Source organism: Sarcophilus harrisii, chromosome 2 (genome assembly GCF_902635505.1).
Source record: "Sarcophilus harrisii chromosome 2, mSarHar1.11, whole genome shotgun sequence".
Lineage (NCBI taxonomy): Eukaryota > Metazoa > Chordata > Mammalia > Dasyuromorphia > Dasyuridae > Sarcophilus > Sarcophilus harrisii.
The window spans coordinates 632,411,464-632,428,445 of record NC_045427.1 but is presented as its reverse complement, the minus strand read 5'-3'; the positions used below and the strand labels follow the sequence as shown (position 1 = coordinate 632,428,445).

The 16,982-nt window shown below is 52.3% G+C and overlaps 1 protein-coding gene across 1 annotated transcript in view; it reads left to right on the top strand.

Annotated features, from left to right (window-relative positions):
- PALD1 (phosphatase domain containing paladin 1) overlaps window positions 1–16,710 on the top strand; it is a 77,608-nt gene extending 60,898 nt beyond the window's left edge. Inside the window, exons 18-19 of the mRNA XM_031949383.1 lie at window positions 7,969–8,124; window positions 12,576–16,710. Coding sequence (XP_031805243.1) covers window positions 7,969–8,124; window positions 12,576–12,725 — 306 coding nt within the window. The 3' untranslated portion in view covers window positions 12,726–16,710. The remainder of the gene's footprint in view (window positions 1–7,968; window positions 8,125–12,575) is intronic.
- The last annotated feature ends 272 nt before the right edge of the window (window positions 16,711–16,982 follow it).

Below are 16,982 nucleotides of genomic sequence, written 5' to 3'. Positions count from 1 at the left end.
TTTCCCTCACTGGCAATGCTTTCCCTCCCACAACCAGTGAATCCCTTGAGCTCACAGCTACGGGACAGGAGTGCCTGACAAGTCTCTCCAGAACATATGGGACAGTATCCGAAGGCTAGATTTTCCCATAACAACTCAGTGAAAGGACATTAAAAACAAAACGAAATGCTAAGGCTTGAAAGCATGTTGATAACAGTAACAACAAAAATAATACTGATAGTTAGCATTTCCATAGTGCTTTAATATCACCTTATTTTAACCTTGTAATAGTCCAGGGAGGGGGTATTGTCCCCATTTTACAGATAGGGAATCTGAGGGTGACCTAGGTTGATCGATTTGCACAGGGTGTCCCAACTAATAAGTCTCTGAGGCAGGATTTGAACTCAGGTTTTATTGGCTCCAAATCCAGCACTCCACTTAGGCTAGGTGGATAGAGAGTCAGCTTTGGAGTAAGAAGGGTTTACAATGATATCCTGCCTCTTAATACATATTAACTTTATGACCCCGAGCAGGTCACTTTTGAGACTATAAATTATAACCCACATCAAAAAGAGGGTGTTTACAAACAAGGAGCTCTCCACTCAAAGGAAATCATAAATCTAGGCAATGAATGAATGTATTGAACGAATGGATTAAATTCAGATAATCCCACTTCTAGTTCTTGTTTTCTTGAGAAAACAATTATGCTCTAATACATGGTCAATTTTTGTGTAGGTGCCATGCCTCACTGAGAAAAAGGTATATTCCCTTCTTTTCCCATTCAATTTTCTCCCAAAGTCTTTAATACCCAATTTTCTAATATCCTATTCACCTCTTTACCCCCTTTCTTGTTTATTTTGTGGTTAGATTTATTTTGTTTGGATAGAATATAGTTTTGCTCTTTTTCTTCTTGCAACTCGCTTCTCTGAGAATTTGGATGCTGTACATATGTATTTAGTATTGATATTACTTCATTATCTTTTAATTAGATCTGTTTTTACTTTTGCTTGATCTGAGATCAGGATTACCACACCTGCTTTTATTTTTTTACGTCAACTGAAGTAGAATATATTTTGCTGCAGCCTTTTATTGGGAAAACAGTTTTTTTTTTAAAAATACAGCTAATGAGGCTTCAGAGGCACTGACACCTTCTTCTGAATTCCCTTCATGGGAGTTTTCTAAGTCCTTGGAAGCTGTGGCAGAGTTTTCCTGGTTGGAAAGGTTTTGAGGAGAGGGCCCGCACTGGGCTCTGTCACTCTGAAGACTCCTAGTGAGTTTGAAGAGGTTCATCTCCAGAGCACTGGCCATCATGGAGTAAACTGGGGGAGGGAGAGGCTAATTCCTTTTAAAGGCCATCAATGAAGGCAGAGAGGGATTGAGATCTGCAGTAGGGGAGGGAAAATGACATATTCTAGAAGTCATTAAAAATAAGAGCATTAAAAACTGGAAATGACCTCTCTGAAGAGTAGTTCTTCCTACTGGGGGCTGAACTTGGCGATCAGGAAACCCTGATGTTTCCACCCAAGACACCAGCTGTGTAACCCTGGGCAAGCCAGCAGCATTGACATGTAAAGATACCAGGATCTGAAATTCAAGGAGCCGAAATTAAAATCCCACTTAGGGTCTTGCTCAGGGTCATCTTGTTAGTAAGTGGCTGAGGTTCATTTTAAACTCAGGAAGGAGATTCCAGGCCTGGAGCTCTGTGCCCTATGGCTCCACCTAGCTACCCCAACTTAGGATAATGGAAATCTATATGTATAGTCAGCCAAGGATGTAGTCAGAATTTTACTGAAGACTAAAAGTATTAAATGAGAATTATAGGTGAGGAAACTGAGGCAAACAGGTGCAGTGACTTACCCAGGATTCCGTGTTATCTTTGGAGCTGAGACTAACAGAGCTTTAAAGATGAGTGATGTTATCCCCCTTGTGGAACATCCTGGGGATGAGTTCTCATCCCGGGGGCAGACGTCTCTAATCGCCTGTCTTTTTAGGGACAGATCATGGCAGCCCTCTGAATGGGACGGGACCATAAGCTACATTTAGAAAAGCCATAATGACTGTGAGAACTTAAAAGGAGTTTGAAGTCATTGTGGAAACATTTAATTGTGATGGTACCAAGAGTTAAGAACAAAATAAAATGTTTCCCCCCAGAGGAATAGTTTTATGATGATTATGTGCATACTTAAGGCTTAAAAAGTAAATAAAATTTAAAGAAATTTTATTACTAAGGAGTTTAGTAAAGCTATACTTTTGTTGGAAAAACTTTAAAAATGGACGGATGACTGTTTCTAACGGAGACAAAAAAAATTATGTCCTTGAAGGGAGTAGAAGAAGGTTTTGAGTTGAAACCAGATCTTTTTGATTTTACATTACACTTCTTTCCATTACTTTGTTATTATTTAGTCACTTTTCTGTCTGATTCTTCGTGATCCCATTAGGGGTTTTCTTGGCAAAGACACTGGAACGGTTTGCCATTTCCTTCTCCAGCTCATTTTGCAGATACGGAAACTGAGGCAAGCAAAGTCAAGTCATTTGACCAGGGCCACAGGGTCACCAACGCCCCTTGATGTCCTACCTTCCCTTCAGCACTAGGATTATTCTGTGAGTTAAACCTGCTCTCTCCTGCCCATGTCCCAGAATACACCAACAGATTATGGCCCCACGACCTCTGGGTCGACAATGGCTTCTGATCAGGCCTTTCTGTCTTGTCCAGCTATGACATCATCCCTCATCTGCCCTTGGCCAAGCATGAAATCCAAACTGACGCTGCTCCTTTTGGGTCCGGCTGCAGCTGCTGCTGCATTCAATGGACCCTGCCCTTCAGGGGACAGGATTTCTCTGCATGGGTCATCTGCGGTGTCCCAGCCAAAGTTACTGTTGTGGATAATAATGTTTGCAAAGCCCTTTGCATGTATCCAGAGGTGATGGGACTTGGTGAACAGAGACTTGTGTCTAAGCTAAAAAGAGAGGGGTTCAAGTCCTGCCTTTGACGCAATCCTGAGCGAGCCACTTCTCTTGTTGTGCTCTGGGAGCACGTTTTTTGGTAAGATGGGGTTAAATCAAAACACCTGACCCACAAGGAGGGTGGAGATTAGATGGGATAATGACTGTAAAGCAAAAACCTGAAAGCCTCATGTGGCAGTGTCAGCTGTTGTGATTTAGTAGGAATATAAACTCCAGGAGGCCAGGGAATGACCCGCTGAGCAGCTTGGATTTGTATGGGTAGCTACCGGCGTACGGGAGGTGCTTAATAAGTGCTCGTTGCTGGATTATTTTGCCAACCTCAGGGATCACGGTCAGCTCACCAAGGACTCATGGGATCCCTTATAGCTGTGTTCCAGGAGTCCATGCTTCCTTATTTTTGGGTCAGCAGCCCAGTAAGGTGGACAGATTACTTTAATGGGTGGTTTTTATGAATGGTTTGGCCAAGAAAATCTATGACTTTCTGGCTGGTTCTTGGGAGTTGCACTAAGCTGGACCAGGCCATGGATGAGACCACCGAGCTGTGCCCCAGCCCTTATTCCGAGCCAAATGAGAAGGGCTGGTTCTTGTGTGTCAGATAAGATGTTGGGTTCAAATGCTGCCTCGGGTATTACTGGCCTGTGACTCGGGACAGCCTATTTAGATCTTCCTGGACCACCATTGCTGCATCTCTAAAATGAACAGGACGGGCCTCTAAGGCCGGGTCCAGAGCTGAATCTGCGATTGTTTGGTACCGTGACTGAGCTCCCCTCTGTGTTCTCAGGAGGCACCAAAGGGGATCTCAGCTGAGTCTGACCTCTGTCTGTCTCATCTGTTAGTTGGGGATAATAATAGCATCTGCCTCCTAGAGTTGTTGTTAGGATAAACTGAGGGGATGTTTGTAAAGTGCTTTGCAAACCTTGAGGTGATAGATAAATATTATCATTACCTGTAGCACCAAGTGGGGCATCTCTAGCCCCTTTTCCCCTTACTCTTTCCCCTCTAAGGGAGTCAGGGGCAGGGTGGGGAGGAAGTGGGAGTTGGGACCAGAGCCACCATTCTGCTCTCTTGGAGAGAAGATTCTAGAGTGATCCATCTATTCCCTCAGACATTCTTGTGAGTCTGGGGTGGGATTTTTGGGTTCGAGCTGACTTCTGACCGCTGTCTGCAAACCCTGGGAAATGGTATCCAGGAGAGGGTGACTCGGTGCCAGATGCTGCAGAGTAGAGATGGGGATGGGGGATTGGGGAAGGGCCTTGGATCCGGAAGGGAAGAGCTCATTGTTCACTTGGAAGAGAACCCTTCCAACAGTGCTGGGCTCCAAGGCCAGGCTGCAGAAAGGGGAAGAAAAAAAATGGTGGAGATGCCATCTTTCTCGAGAATTTTTTGGGGAAATACATACAGATTACAGGGGTGGGAAAAGGGGGCAGTCTGTGCTAGAGAAAGATTTCCGAGGGTGAAGGAGACATGACTGTGCTGGGAGACATCAGCAAAGAAAGTGAGAGACTAAAGATGAAAGGGAGAGTGGGTGAGGGGCTGGACCAGGCAGGGGAGAGGATCGGGGTGCCAGGGGAGGTGTCTGCCTTGGCAGATAAGTGACAGAGATAAAATGATAACGGGCAGGAGTCTCAGAGGTGAAAGATGAGGAGAATGGGAGGATCAAGGGATCAGGGCAAACGTGTTCATGTCTCTTGGTGAAGGACAAGGCCGCTCCTCAGCGGAGAGGGCAGTGGGCGACAGGGCCGTGGGGAGGCTGAGTAGGGGAACGCCATTGGGAACAGTGAGCTCTCGAATCCCTTAGGGAGCCAGGGAACAGTCAGCTTGCCCCTCCTGAGATTAAATAGCACAAACATGGGGGGTCTTCGGATGGTTTTTGCCCAGTTGGCCTCTGCCCCTGTCCCAGGCTGACTGCCTTAGTCCCGGCTTGCTTTGGTCTTTTACCGTGTGACTTCCCCCAAGTTCCTCAACCATCATGGGCTTCCATTCCCTGACTGCAAAATGCCAGGGTCGGACCCAAGGATCCCTAAGGTTCTAAACGTTAGCCTCAGTTATGGAGTGACCGCCAGCCAAGGCAGCATAGCCAGCTGGGGTATTTTTATCAGCAGTTGGTCCAGTCTTGTCCTGTCCTGGACATTGCCGGCCCGGACGAAGTTTAAAAAGTCAGAGGGGGTACCCCCTTTAGGAAGAAAAGGTCATTGTCTCTTACCTCCAGCAAGAGGATGTGTGTGTCGAACCGTCCCAACAGAGCTAAAAAAAAAAAGAGAGATAAAAATGGAATCATCTGCTTTTAAACCATAGCCTGAATTTAGAAGTGAATTGCAGCCTTGCCGATCGGGCTGCAGCATCCAGATGTTGGCCCAGCCTTTTCCTGCTCCCCGGGTCAGAGGGATGAGGCATGGGGGGCAGGGCCATCCAGGGGCGGGGGCTGGGTGGGCATGTCCTGGCTACATGGGAGCAAGGAGGAGAACCCCGAGCCCCAGAGCTTTCAGAGTGGAGGCGTGGATTTGAGGCCCTCTAGGCCTGATATTAAGGCCTGGGGAGCTTAGCAGTTGGTCCAAGGTTCCTTGGGTTCTAAATGTCCAAGGTGAGATTTGAACTCCTGATGCTGGTGTTGCGGAATGACGGCTCTGGGTTTGAGCTTCCTGTCTGCCCTGTCCTGCCATAGGCAACTGGGCCAGTCACCTCCACAACTACATCTCAGGCCCCGGAGATTGGGGTCTGCCCGAGGGCAGAACAAGTTCCCTAATAATTATGACTGTGGAGGAAGGAGGCCCAGACCAAGGGCTCGGTGGAATTCCGAGCGGTTCCAGTGGGTCTTCCCTGTGGACCTCCTGGCAGGAGGCAGAAAGGCTGACTCGGTCCTGGGAGAGCAGCAGGAAAGCGAATGCAGGTGGCCTTCCTGGGTGTAACAGAGGCTTCTGGAGGGCCCGGCCTTGTGCAGCTAGTTCTACCTTTGTCTCTGAATGGGTGTTGCCTGTCCCACTGAGGCCTGTTGAAGACTTTAGGTTAAAAAGTCCCAGGTCTCCCATTGCCCCCAGGACTACCTGCAGCCTTCCTGGTCTATGGGCACCGTTCCCCTCGGGCTCTGCAGGGAAAAGTGAGGCTGGTGACCTTGCCCAGTCCTCCCTGTCTCCCCCCAGTGCATGTCATGGGGTCACCTCCCCAAGCCGCAAGGACAAACAGCACAAAATAGGTGCCAAATAACTGCTTGTTGCTGCCTAGAATGGGAGTCAATCCCTTCTTGGACCCCCTTCCCCTGAATGTGAATATAATCTTGTGAATCAGATGGTCCTAAATATCCCTCCCAGACCTGAAGGATGCGGAATTCCGGGCTGTCCCACAAAAAGGGCCTGGGAGCAGATTTGGGAGGAATGCAAAGGACGGAGGCCTCGAATGGCACAACTTTGAGCTTCAGGGTCCCTGGGAAGGAGGGACTAACCGGAGGGGTGGGGGGGAAAGGGGGAGTCGGGTTTTGCCAACATGCTTCCCCTTCCCTCCCCAGCTCTGTTGGTGTTTCAGTCCCTTTGTATTGGCTTAAGTCTGGATGAAAGTTCAGGGGAACCCAAGCAAAGCGAGGCTTTTCTGGTCCTTGGGTCCTTGTCCCCGACCCCTCTGGGCCGGGAGGTCCTGCCCTCTTCCAGATGGTCTCTGTTTGGAGCAGAGCCCGGCCCTCCCTTCCCCTGCTGGCTCCTGGGCCGGGGCTGGTTGATATTGCTGACAGAGAGAGGAAGAGGAGGGATTGGTTAATCCCGGGTGCGTGTGATGGGGCAGTCCTCATGGACCCTGGGAAGTGACCCAGCTGTCTGTCCTGGTTTTGAACTCAAGGCCTCGGTTCCTTTTTCCGTGCGATGTCAGGGTTGGTCCAGAACGTTGACGGTCCTTTCCAGCCCTGGCATCCTGTCTCTTTGAGGGAAGGAAGGAGGAGGGACGGGGTGGGTGTGATGACCCAGAAATCCGACAGAAGCCCCGTTAGAGAAACAGAATGTGCTCAGATGTCCTGGGCCCGGGCTGGCTGATAAAGGCCTCCAGCTGTAGTCCAGCTGTTGGAGGGGCCCCACCCTCCTGCTGTGCAGAACCGTGCCAGCCTGCTGGTTTCCTAGTGGACCCTGGGGCCTGGGACCCGGAGCCAAAGCCCCTCGGTCCTGAAGGACCGCCTCTCATGGTCTTGAGGGTGGAGAGGTGAAGGAGGTGCTTCCCCTTGTGCCCTGGGTGGGACGTCCTGCCCAGAGGTCACTCTTGGGGAGCAATCGCCAGCTGCTACCCAGATGGTGACTTAGAATAGGGCATGAACGCTGTCCTGAGGCAGTTGCCCAGGTGTGGCCCTGCAGGGCCAGGAATCACCAGGGTATAGGGATAGGTTGGGGGAAAGTGTCTGTTTTACCCATCCCCTGGTGGGATTTTCCCCATCCTGATGGAGTATTAGTGGTTTGCTGACTGGCCCGCTTGTTTTAGGAAGGAGACCGGACCTCTGATTTGACTGGCAGAGGGAGCTCCCATCAAGGGCTCTCGTTACAGCTGATGATAGGAAAAGGGGGCTGGAGAGTTAAGTGGCTTGTCGAGGGTCCCACAACTGGCATCTGTAAACCCGGGTCTTTCTGGCTCTGCTTTCCCTGCCATTGATGATAATGTCCATTTTGGTTTCTGTTTGCTGTAAGCATGCTCCCAACTAACAGCTTTATGAAATAGGTTGTACAAGAATACCTTCATTTTGTGGGTGAGGAAACAGGAAGATCGGGGACTTAAGCCCAGGGCTTCTCTGACTCAAGAGTCCAGCTCTCTATGCCGGCAGGACGATTTCGGGGGCAGCTGGGATCTGAACCTCCTTCTTGCTCCAAATCCAGTGCTCATTTCCCCGGGCTGGGACTCTCCAGAATTCATAACTCCGACTCTTTCTGGCCTTTCAGTCTGCCTGTCTGGCCCTTCGGGAGATGGAGGAAGATGTGAGGGCACAAAAGGGGCCCAGTGGGCCACATCCACCTGCACAGTCCCCCCAATCCCACTCCAGAAGTTCTCCTTTCCTTCCTCCAGGGAAAAACGGCCAAGGAAGAGCAGGAGGCACGGACTCTGTACCTCAGAAGCCTGCAGTACCTGGAGCGCTATATCTTCCTGATCCTTTTCAACGCCTACCTTCACCTGGAGAAGCCGGGTTCCTGGCAGCGGCCCTTTAGCGTCTGGATGCTGGAGGTAAGTGACCGCCAGCCTCGGAACCCTGCTCCGCTGGGGCAAGGTCACCCCTTCCCCCTTCCTACTGAAGGGCATGAGTTCTGCTCTTCCCCCTTGGATATGGAATAACGAGATCCAACATATACATATATATGATATATATGTGTGTGTGAACATGTATGTGTGTGTGTAATCACACACACACATATATAGACACAGAGAGAGAAACACACAGAGACAGAGAGAGCACTTGAAGGTTTGTTGTTCTGCCATTTCATTCCTGTCTGACTTTCATGACCCCATTTGGGGGTTTTCTTGACAAAACTCCTGCAGTGATTGGCATTCCCCTTCTCCGGCTCATTTTACAGATAAGGAAACTGAGGCAGGCAGGGTTAAGTGACTTCACACAGCTGGGAAATGTCTGAGGCCAGGTTTGAACTTGAAGGTCCCCTGACTCCAGGTCTGGCACTCCATCTACCTAGTCTGTTATCACATTTATTCCTCATAAAGCCCCGGGGATTGAGGTGCTTTTATTCTTCCCATTTTACTGAGAGGAAACCGAGGCACAGAGAGGCGGCTTATCCAGGCCAGTAAATGTCTGGAGATATGTTCCACACTTAGGGCTCCTTGGTTCCCTAGTTCACCATGCTACCCACAACGCCACTTGGAATACTTCAATACTCTGTTCATAGCGGCTTTGGGAGGTGGGCATAAAGGCATTATGGTCCCATTTTACAGATGAAGAAAATAGTCTTAGTTGCCCAGGCTCAGATGTGTCAGAGCTGTGTAGGAAAGCTCAGAGCAGGGATTCGAACTCGGGTCTCACGACTCCCAGCTTCAGCATCCCAAGGCCAGGGTTCTTCCAGCTCTGCTTCTGGCTCCAAAAGGAGAAAGTCTCCTGGTGACAGCCTGCAGCGGAGAACTTGTATCCACCTTGAGTCTCCTTTGGGTGTCAGTGTCTGGGTTCTGTTCGATCCCTCCCCTCCTGTTGCCTTGCTCTCTCCCCTCACGCAGCCCCCTCCCCACTGTTGATCTCTGCCCCTTGTTGTCTCTAACTCCAGAGCCGAGTGTGGGACCTGGCAAATCTTGGATCCTTCCCCTGATGGGGTTTTATGGAATTGAGCCAGGAGGACCTTCCCTCCCCCGCTAATGGTCCTTGGATTTCTGGGGGCCCTCAGGCTGCTGTATAGTCCCAGTGGATTTCCTTGGGGGCAGTGTGGTGTCTTCAGGGTGGTCTCTGGGCCCAGAGACAGCCAGAAACTCTCAACAGAGGGCCTGATATAGAGGCAGGGAACAGTCCCTGGAAGGGTCTTCTGGTTTGTATCCTGCTCCCATTTTACAGATGAGGAAACTGAGGCTCAGGGAAATCCAGGACAGGCCCAGGGTCACACCGCTAGAGCATCTTGGAGCTGGGATTTTAACCCAGGCTCCTGCCTCCATGTATGCTTCCCCTTCTACATTTGGGTTTTCAGAACCTAATTTGGCCCTGAAGTGACTGTAAATGAGTCCCAGAGTGTAGTGGGACTGGATTCTTCTCCAGGGCAAGGCCCTGACTTTAAATTAGATGGGGAGACAGGTTCCGGACCATGGGTTTCCTTCTGCCTATTCTGAGCCACAGTCACTGTGGAAATAGCCACGTTGTGGGTAGGAGGGAGGTCCCCGGGGCCCTTGCCTCCTAGAATGACCCACGTACCCTATAATGTCGGCTTCCCCCAGGCCAGCCCTCTGCTAATTACCCCATCTGCAGGAAGGTCAGTCATCCCTCCCCCCATTTCCCAGCTCACTCCTGACCCTGCCAGTTTTGGACGAGTCCCCTTGGACCTTGTCTCATGGGGGGCTGGCCTTTTCCCTCTGCCCCCTAGAGATAGTAAGAGAAAGGGGATCTGTGGTCTCACAGGCAAGGCAGAAGGGATGCCCCTTTTTCCCCTTCCTGTACCTTTTCATTCAGTTTGTTCCCTTCCTTTCCCTGGAAAGGGGGAAGGTCAGAAGGTGGTTGGGGTGGAGTGTGCCGGCAGCCCCTGCAGTGCGACTTCCCAGGGGGCCTCAAGGGGAGGCAGTCCTGGGCTGGGTTACGGTAAAACCCTCTCTGTTCTTGGTCCCTGGCTTAAAGGGAGCCTGTGTGTGTGAGGGGCTGGGTCTGCTTCCGCTTTTTCCCAGCTCCCTTCCTCATGGGGGGGAAGAGGGGAGGAGAAGGGCCCTGGCGGGAGGATGGCCTCACGTGCAGACCGGCCCAGCAGGGCCTGGCCATTCACACAAGGCCACATTGTGAGCCAGGGGCAGCACCAAAGCCAACAGGGCCGCCGGGCTGACCCTGCCAGGGACAGGAGGAGGGATCCGAACTCTCCCCTTCTGGAGTTCTGAAGGGACAGCCGGCCTTTGGGTGGGCTGGGGAAGGAGGGGAGAGCAGAGGAAGAGGAAGGGGGGGAGGATGGAGGCGGGGCAGGGGTGGAGCCTAAAACACACATGGAATTGGGGGTTTAGAACTGGGGGGAGGGCCCTTAGAGACCCTGGCCTGAAGTTGGGGTCCCAACCTGGCTGGACAAAGTACTCTGATAACAATATCAGAATAACGAACGGAACTGGCTCTCTTAGAGATTGTGTAGCGTCTGAGGAGGAGCCTGCCACTGGCCAGGCTGCCCTAGGTGTCCTCGGCCAGAACAGGCCGTTTCCTAGAGGAGAAAACTGATCCCAGGGGCAAGGAGACCAGCACTAAATCCCTTGGGCTTTCTGGGACACTATCACCGCTCACCGTCGTGCGCAGAGCTCTGCTGCTGGGTTCGGGGAGCCGAGTTCAAATGCAGCAGGAGACTTGCCACCTGTGTGACCCGAGCCTGGCCCTCACTTAATGTCTGCCCTGGTTTCCTCAGCTCTAAAGTGGAGATAACAGCAGCTCCTGCGTGTGCGCGCGTCCCCCCCCTCCCGCCCCGTGCTGTTGTGAGGATCAAGTGAGAGCATGTTTGTAAAACAGTATAAAAGCCGGCTCATATTATTATTAGCTGTTATCTTCCGTAGAAGTACATCGCAAATAATAATTCTTTGGGCGAGTCCAAAATGCAACATTCAGTGACTCAGCTTACTTCTGCGGATGTTATATTTGCTAAAGTCCTGTTCCTCAAGATCCCCCTGGAAACTAGACTAGGGAGGTGATAGAATCTGCATGTTAGAAGAGAGGAAACTGAGTCAGAGAGAGTGGGCTATTTACTGAATGGTGTAATTGGCAAGGTGGGGGCCCGTGGATGGGGAACGCTGCATACATTGCCACGTCCAGTGTGTCAGCTAGTTTTTTCCTCTTTTGTCAGAAAGGAAATGCTCGGGAATAGCCAGAATCACTGGGTCTTATACACACACACACACACACACACACACACACACACACACACAAAAGCAGGGTGTTTAGATGAACAAATCCATATAAATCTTATAAAACCATCTTTATCAACCTTGTAAACAAAAGGCGTCTATGAGACTTTTTTGAAGAACAGCCCAGTGCCTGTTCATTTTTAAAAGGCCGGCGTTTGGGGCCAGGACACGCAGGTCCGGCTGGCACTCGCTCACCCGCCGCCTCTGCTGCTCTGTCCCCGTCCTAAACCTCCTGTCCATAAAACGAGATGACTTTTAGTGTCCCCTTCCCTGGGCTGGTGGGGAGAGTGCTCTGTACTTTATAGAAGTGGCTGCCATGTTTCCTTGTCCTGTCATGGAAATGGGATGGCAATGGTAGGCCCCTGGTTCCGCTCCAAGTCCCTGGGCCCTCCGGCCCAAAGGCCTTCCCCTGTCCCTGCTGCTCTCTCCGGTTCCTGTCAGCATCATCAGCACAGAAATGGTGGAGCCAGAACTGGAACCCGCATCTTTGTGCTTCTAGAGGCCCTTTCCTCCAGGCGAAGGCCAGCTTCCGATGGCCCTTCCTCTGGGGCCTATGTTAGAGCCCAGGGTCCAATCTCCCCCGTTTTCTCCCTGCACCCACTAATTTTTCCAGGGACCAAGATGCCGTTCCTGGGAGGCTTCCCCTAGGCCTGTGCCTGGGTTTCTCCATCTGGAGAAAGGGAATTTGATAAGTGTAACGGACTCCTCAGCCATGTGTGGTCCCGTCCTTTCTGTCTAGAATTCTATGACTGCAAAGGAAGGGAAGGGAGAAGCATTTATTAGGCACTTACTGCATGCCGGCACCGGGCTAAGTGCGTTACTGATACTGTCCCTTCGGATGGAGATGCCGGTGGATGGGGTCTAGGCTGCAGACCTCCTTTATTCTCCCTGGCTTCTGCCTGCCCAGTTCTGCCCGGAGCCCCTTCTTCCTGCCTCCTTCCTGTTGGCCCCGAGCTGTCTGTCCTTGGCAGGATGAACGGACGGGGAGGGGGGGGTCGTGAGGGGGACAGAGACGGTGTGGGAGGAGGAGTAAGGCGGTGGGAGCGCGGGCCCACGACCCCACCCCCCCTTCTCCCCCAGCCTCCTTCCCGGCCCATCTCCTTTCTTCCCAGGTGGCCGCCAAGGCCGGAGTCTACGAGATCCTCAACCACTTGGGCTTCACGGAGTTCGAGGCCATCGAAGACACGTCCCTGTCCAGGCTGCGCTACCGATGGCGGGAGCGGACCCTCAGCCCCGGGCCCTTCCTGGGGGACTTCCTGTAGGAGGAGCAGCAGAGCGGCCCGCCCGCGGCGCCGCCGGCCTCCCGGAACGCCCCCCCCCCCTGCTGGGCTCCTCCCCCTTTTACCGGGAGAAGGAAGGGGCCGGGCCGCTTCTCCTTTCCCGAGAGCCGGGCGGGGGATGGGCTGGGGGACCTGCGTTACTCATAAAGGGAGCTTTGAGAGGGACCTTTCTCACACAATAAACCGCCTTGTAAAGGGAGGCGCGGTTGGCGGGGCGCCGGCGGGGAGGGGGCGGGGCCCCCGGCAGCCGCTGCCCCAGGATGGTTTTCTTAAGGACCCGTGTCCCGGGCTCCGGATCCGGCTCCGGGGGTGTGGCTAGTCCCGGGCCTTTGATGTTCCTGGCCCTCCCTGCCCCCATGTGCATCGCTCTGTGAAGGCTTCATCCCCTTCCCCCCCCTCAGCCTTGGCTGGACTCGCGGCGACAAACACTGCAGACCTACTGTGTGTGGATGTGCGGGGCTGTGGGGCAGGTCCTCTAGTCCACCAGCCCATTTTACAGATGAGGAAACTGAGTCCCAGAGAAGTGGTCACACACATAGCGAGTAGCAGGCAGAATATGAACTCAGAACCTCCAACTTACCCCTCTGATCTAGGATACTGGGCCCAGGTGCCAGGAAACAGCTCCAAAAACCTGGGGAAGGAGGAGGAAATGCCCCAAAGGCAGCTGCCAGGGAAGGAGGTCCCCGGATGGGATGGGGAGAGCAATACTCTTGTAGAGGCAGTATGGTTTAACCTGCAGTCCAGGAGCTGTTTTATTCAGAAGTAGTTTGGGAAGGATATTTTATGCATTTAAAGCTTTATTCACAGATTCATGTGAAATACCGTCTACTGCACAGACTTTAAAGTGCTGGGTAACTGTGAGCTATAGCAGTTGTATCTCCCATTGAAAAGGGGCAACCTAGTGGAGAGGGCTCAGAACCAGGTGAATCCGAAAAGTGCCGGACCCTGGGCTAACCCCAGAGGATACAAATGGGCCCCCATAAGCTTACGGTTTAGTCGGGGGAGACAGCTCCCAAACAATGATGGCAGCACAATCTGTAGTAAGTGGGAGGGGTCCCAGAGGGAAGCGTGAGCCTTGTGCACAAGTGTCTCACAGGGGAGGACCTGAGCTGGGGCTTGAAGGGGCAGCTGGAGCTGGCGGGCTGGGCCAGAGCCTCGGAGCCTTGGAGTCCTGTCCCAGGCAGGGGAGGCCCAGCCTCCTGTGGGTGCTGAGGCGTGAGACTGCTGGTTCCCCAGAGCTTCTGTGCCCCAAAGCTGCAGCCCGGTGGTGGGGAGGGGTCACGCAGGTGGCAAGGGCTGCCTCCCCCTTGGCCATGGGCCCTGTGGGCACAGTGGCAGCCCAGGGAAGGCGGGGGGCATCTGATGGGCTGAGAGAAGGGGCAGAGGCTCAGGCGTTAGGATAACCTGGGCTTGCAGGACTGTCCAGGAGAGGGACAGGAAGGTCGGGTGGGGGAGAAGGAGCAGTCCCAGGGGGCTTCCTTGGGAGGAGGCTGGGAAGGAGGAGTTGGAGACCAACGAGGCGACCACCATCTGGAGGGGGGCTGCCCCCCAAGTGGTACAAAGAAAGGGATGTGCCTTTGGGGAACATTGCCAGAGAGGGCGTAGGGAATTAATTACCTGTTAGGACACGGTCTAACAAGGATCTAAGGAGCAGTTCTTCATTGTCTTTTTATCTGTTGAGACAAAGTTTGAATGAAGGGTCAGAGGTCAAGGCTTCTCTCGGCTGACCTGGCCCAGCAGCTGTGCGGGAGCACTCACTTTACCTGTTGCCTCAGTTTCTCCATTTACAAAAAAATACATGCTCCCCTCACGGGCAGATTTGTTCACTCATGCTTAGGTTTGGGTTTTTGAGCTGCACTTTTGAACATGGAACCAGTCCAGTGTCTGAAACCAGAGGACCATGTGATCTTGGAGAGATCCCCTCCCTCATCAGTAAAATCAGCTCCTAATTCTAGGGCTGTGCTCCTACTGGAAGCCTCCTTTCTCTCTGTTCAGTCTGCTCAAGCCTCAGTCCTGTCTACTGTTGCACTGACCCATTTTCTGGGGCTCCCCTGGCAGCTCAGTGTCAAGCTTTGCCCTTCCCTATGTTCCCTCTTACTGCACACTCCTCCTCCCCTCACCAGTCTCCCCTTTGTTGTCCTCCACATCCATGAGCCTCCTCGTTGCCCCCGTGTCCATCCCCTCAATTGTTCCTTCTCAGACTCCCTCCTCAGACTCCCGTCTGAGGCTCGGCCTTCATTCCCAGAGGCTGTGCTCACTCGCAGGTGGGAGCCCTCACCGACTCTCACCCCTTCTCAGCTGTAAAGAAAGGAGTGAACCTCGTTGGACTTGTGGGGCCTCTCCCAGGATGAAAAGCCAGAGACCCCCCTTTTCCCCCTCCCTCTCTTTTCCCCTCCCTTCTTTGGCCACTCCATCACTGCATGAATAGACCCATTTAGTCCAGGTTAACAAAGGCTCCGAGTGTTGGCTTGTAAGAGAGGAAGGCCCCGGACTGGGGTGGGGAGCCCCAAAGTCGGTGGCGTGAATTTCACACAGTGGGGAGGGGAGGGAGGGGATGGGGGCTTCCTGGAAATCCTGTTCTAGAACCGGCTCTAAGTAAGAACCTGGACAAGAGGAAATCCTGCTTTTTTCATGGGGGATGGCAATGATGACTGTTGTTACATCTTCCATATTCCTGAAGGATTTACCTGCAAAGCACGGCAGCAGCATCTCGGTCCCCTCGGGGAGCTGGGGACCGTCATCCTGGTTTTGCGGATGAGGAAACTGAATAAAAATTAAGGGACAGTTAGTATGATTTAGATGGGATTTGAACTGAAACTTCCTCTTGCTAATTTAGGCCGGGGATTCTAAAAGGGGGGACCTGAGGCTGGGGCTGGGACTCTTTCACGGGGTTCTAGAGGTCAAAATTGTCTTTGGGATGCTATTAAGGTGCTTTCATTTCTAACAGAGCAAAGATCAATAGAGCGAACCCGTATCCACTGATGCTCTTTGGGGTCTTTGGTAACTTGTAAAACTAAAGGCTCCAAAGCCCCCTGGTTGGGAATGGCCACTTGGCATGAGGAAATGCTTCTTGAAGTGGGAGATTTCCCCCCCCCCCCCCACCTCGAGCTCCACACTGTCTGCAGCCACTTCATCTCTCTTCAAGAGTGGCTCCAGCACCAAAGGGTGGGCTCAGATCCCAGGGGCCCGTGGGGAGGGCAGGCGCCAGAGGCTCGGCCCTCAGGGAGGGCAGCTTTCATCCATCAGCGGCAATTCAGCTCCCAGCAAGGCCGGGCCCGTGGAGTGTAAACATTCTGGGCTTGCAAACCAAATACGCGTCTGACCATGGACTGAGTGGCAGAAAGCTGAAAATGGGTCAAACGCAGTCTCGGTTTTCAGTCCAGCACACGTTTATTTAGCACCTACCAAGTAAAAGGTCCATGCGAGGGGATGAGAACCTAAGTAAACCCTACCTTAAAAGCTGGATAATATGGCTCAGAATGCCGGAGTTTGGGATTGGGGGGGGAGGAGGTTGGAACCCCTTGGAACACAGGGCTGGTATAAACAGCTTGTTTCTCCAGCCTTTGCCAGTATCCCATTTTATAGCTAAAGAAAATGAGTCTCAGAGACATCACACGCAGCCAGGAACTCTCGCCCTGGGCTTTCTGAAGGTGACCAAATGAGCCGTCATTGTCCCAGGCCTGGCCCCAAATGTTTCTTAGAACCTGAGAAGAGATCCCGAGGTTGACTTGTGGGCTGGACCACACATAGCCCCAAAGGTGGTTTCCCCTCCGAAGAGGGGGAAGGAGGGAGATGACTGGACTGAGAGCCGGTGGGCCCATTTCTTTCTCTGAGGACCAGCCTTATGCCAGGAAGACCAGAGTTCAAATCCAGCCCTGATTCACAAAGACTGTGTGATCCCAGGCCAGGACATTTATCTCCAAACTGCTCAGAAACTCTTAAATTAAAGCCCAGTTATTGATCTTTACTGGTGAAGGAAGTTTTCATCCTCTGAGTTCCCTCTGGTTATTAAAATCTAACTTCCAGCCTCTCTCTCTCATGATCAGACATATACATGCACAAATAGATCACACACTTGGAGAGCATCTGGGTTGCTCAGTGGTTAGAGTACCAGGTCTAGAGTCAGGAAGTCCTAAGTCCAAATCCAGTCTCAGACATTTTTTAACTATGTGGCCCTAAGCAAGTCATTTAACCCCATTTGCCTCAGTTCCCTCATCTGTTAAATGGGCCAGAGAAGGA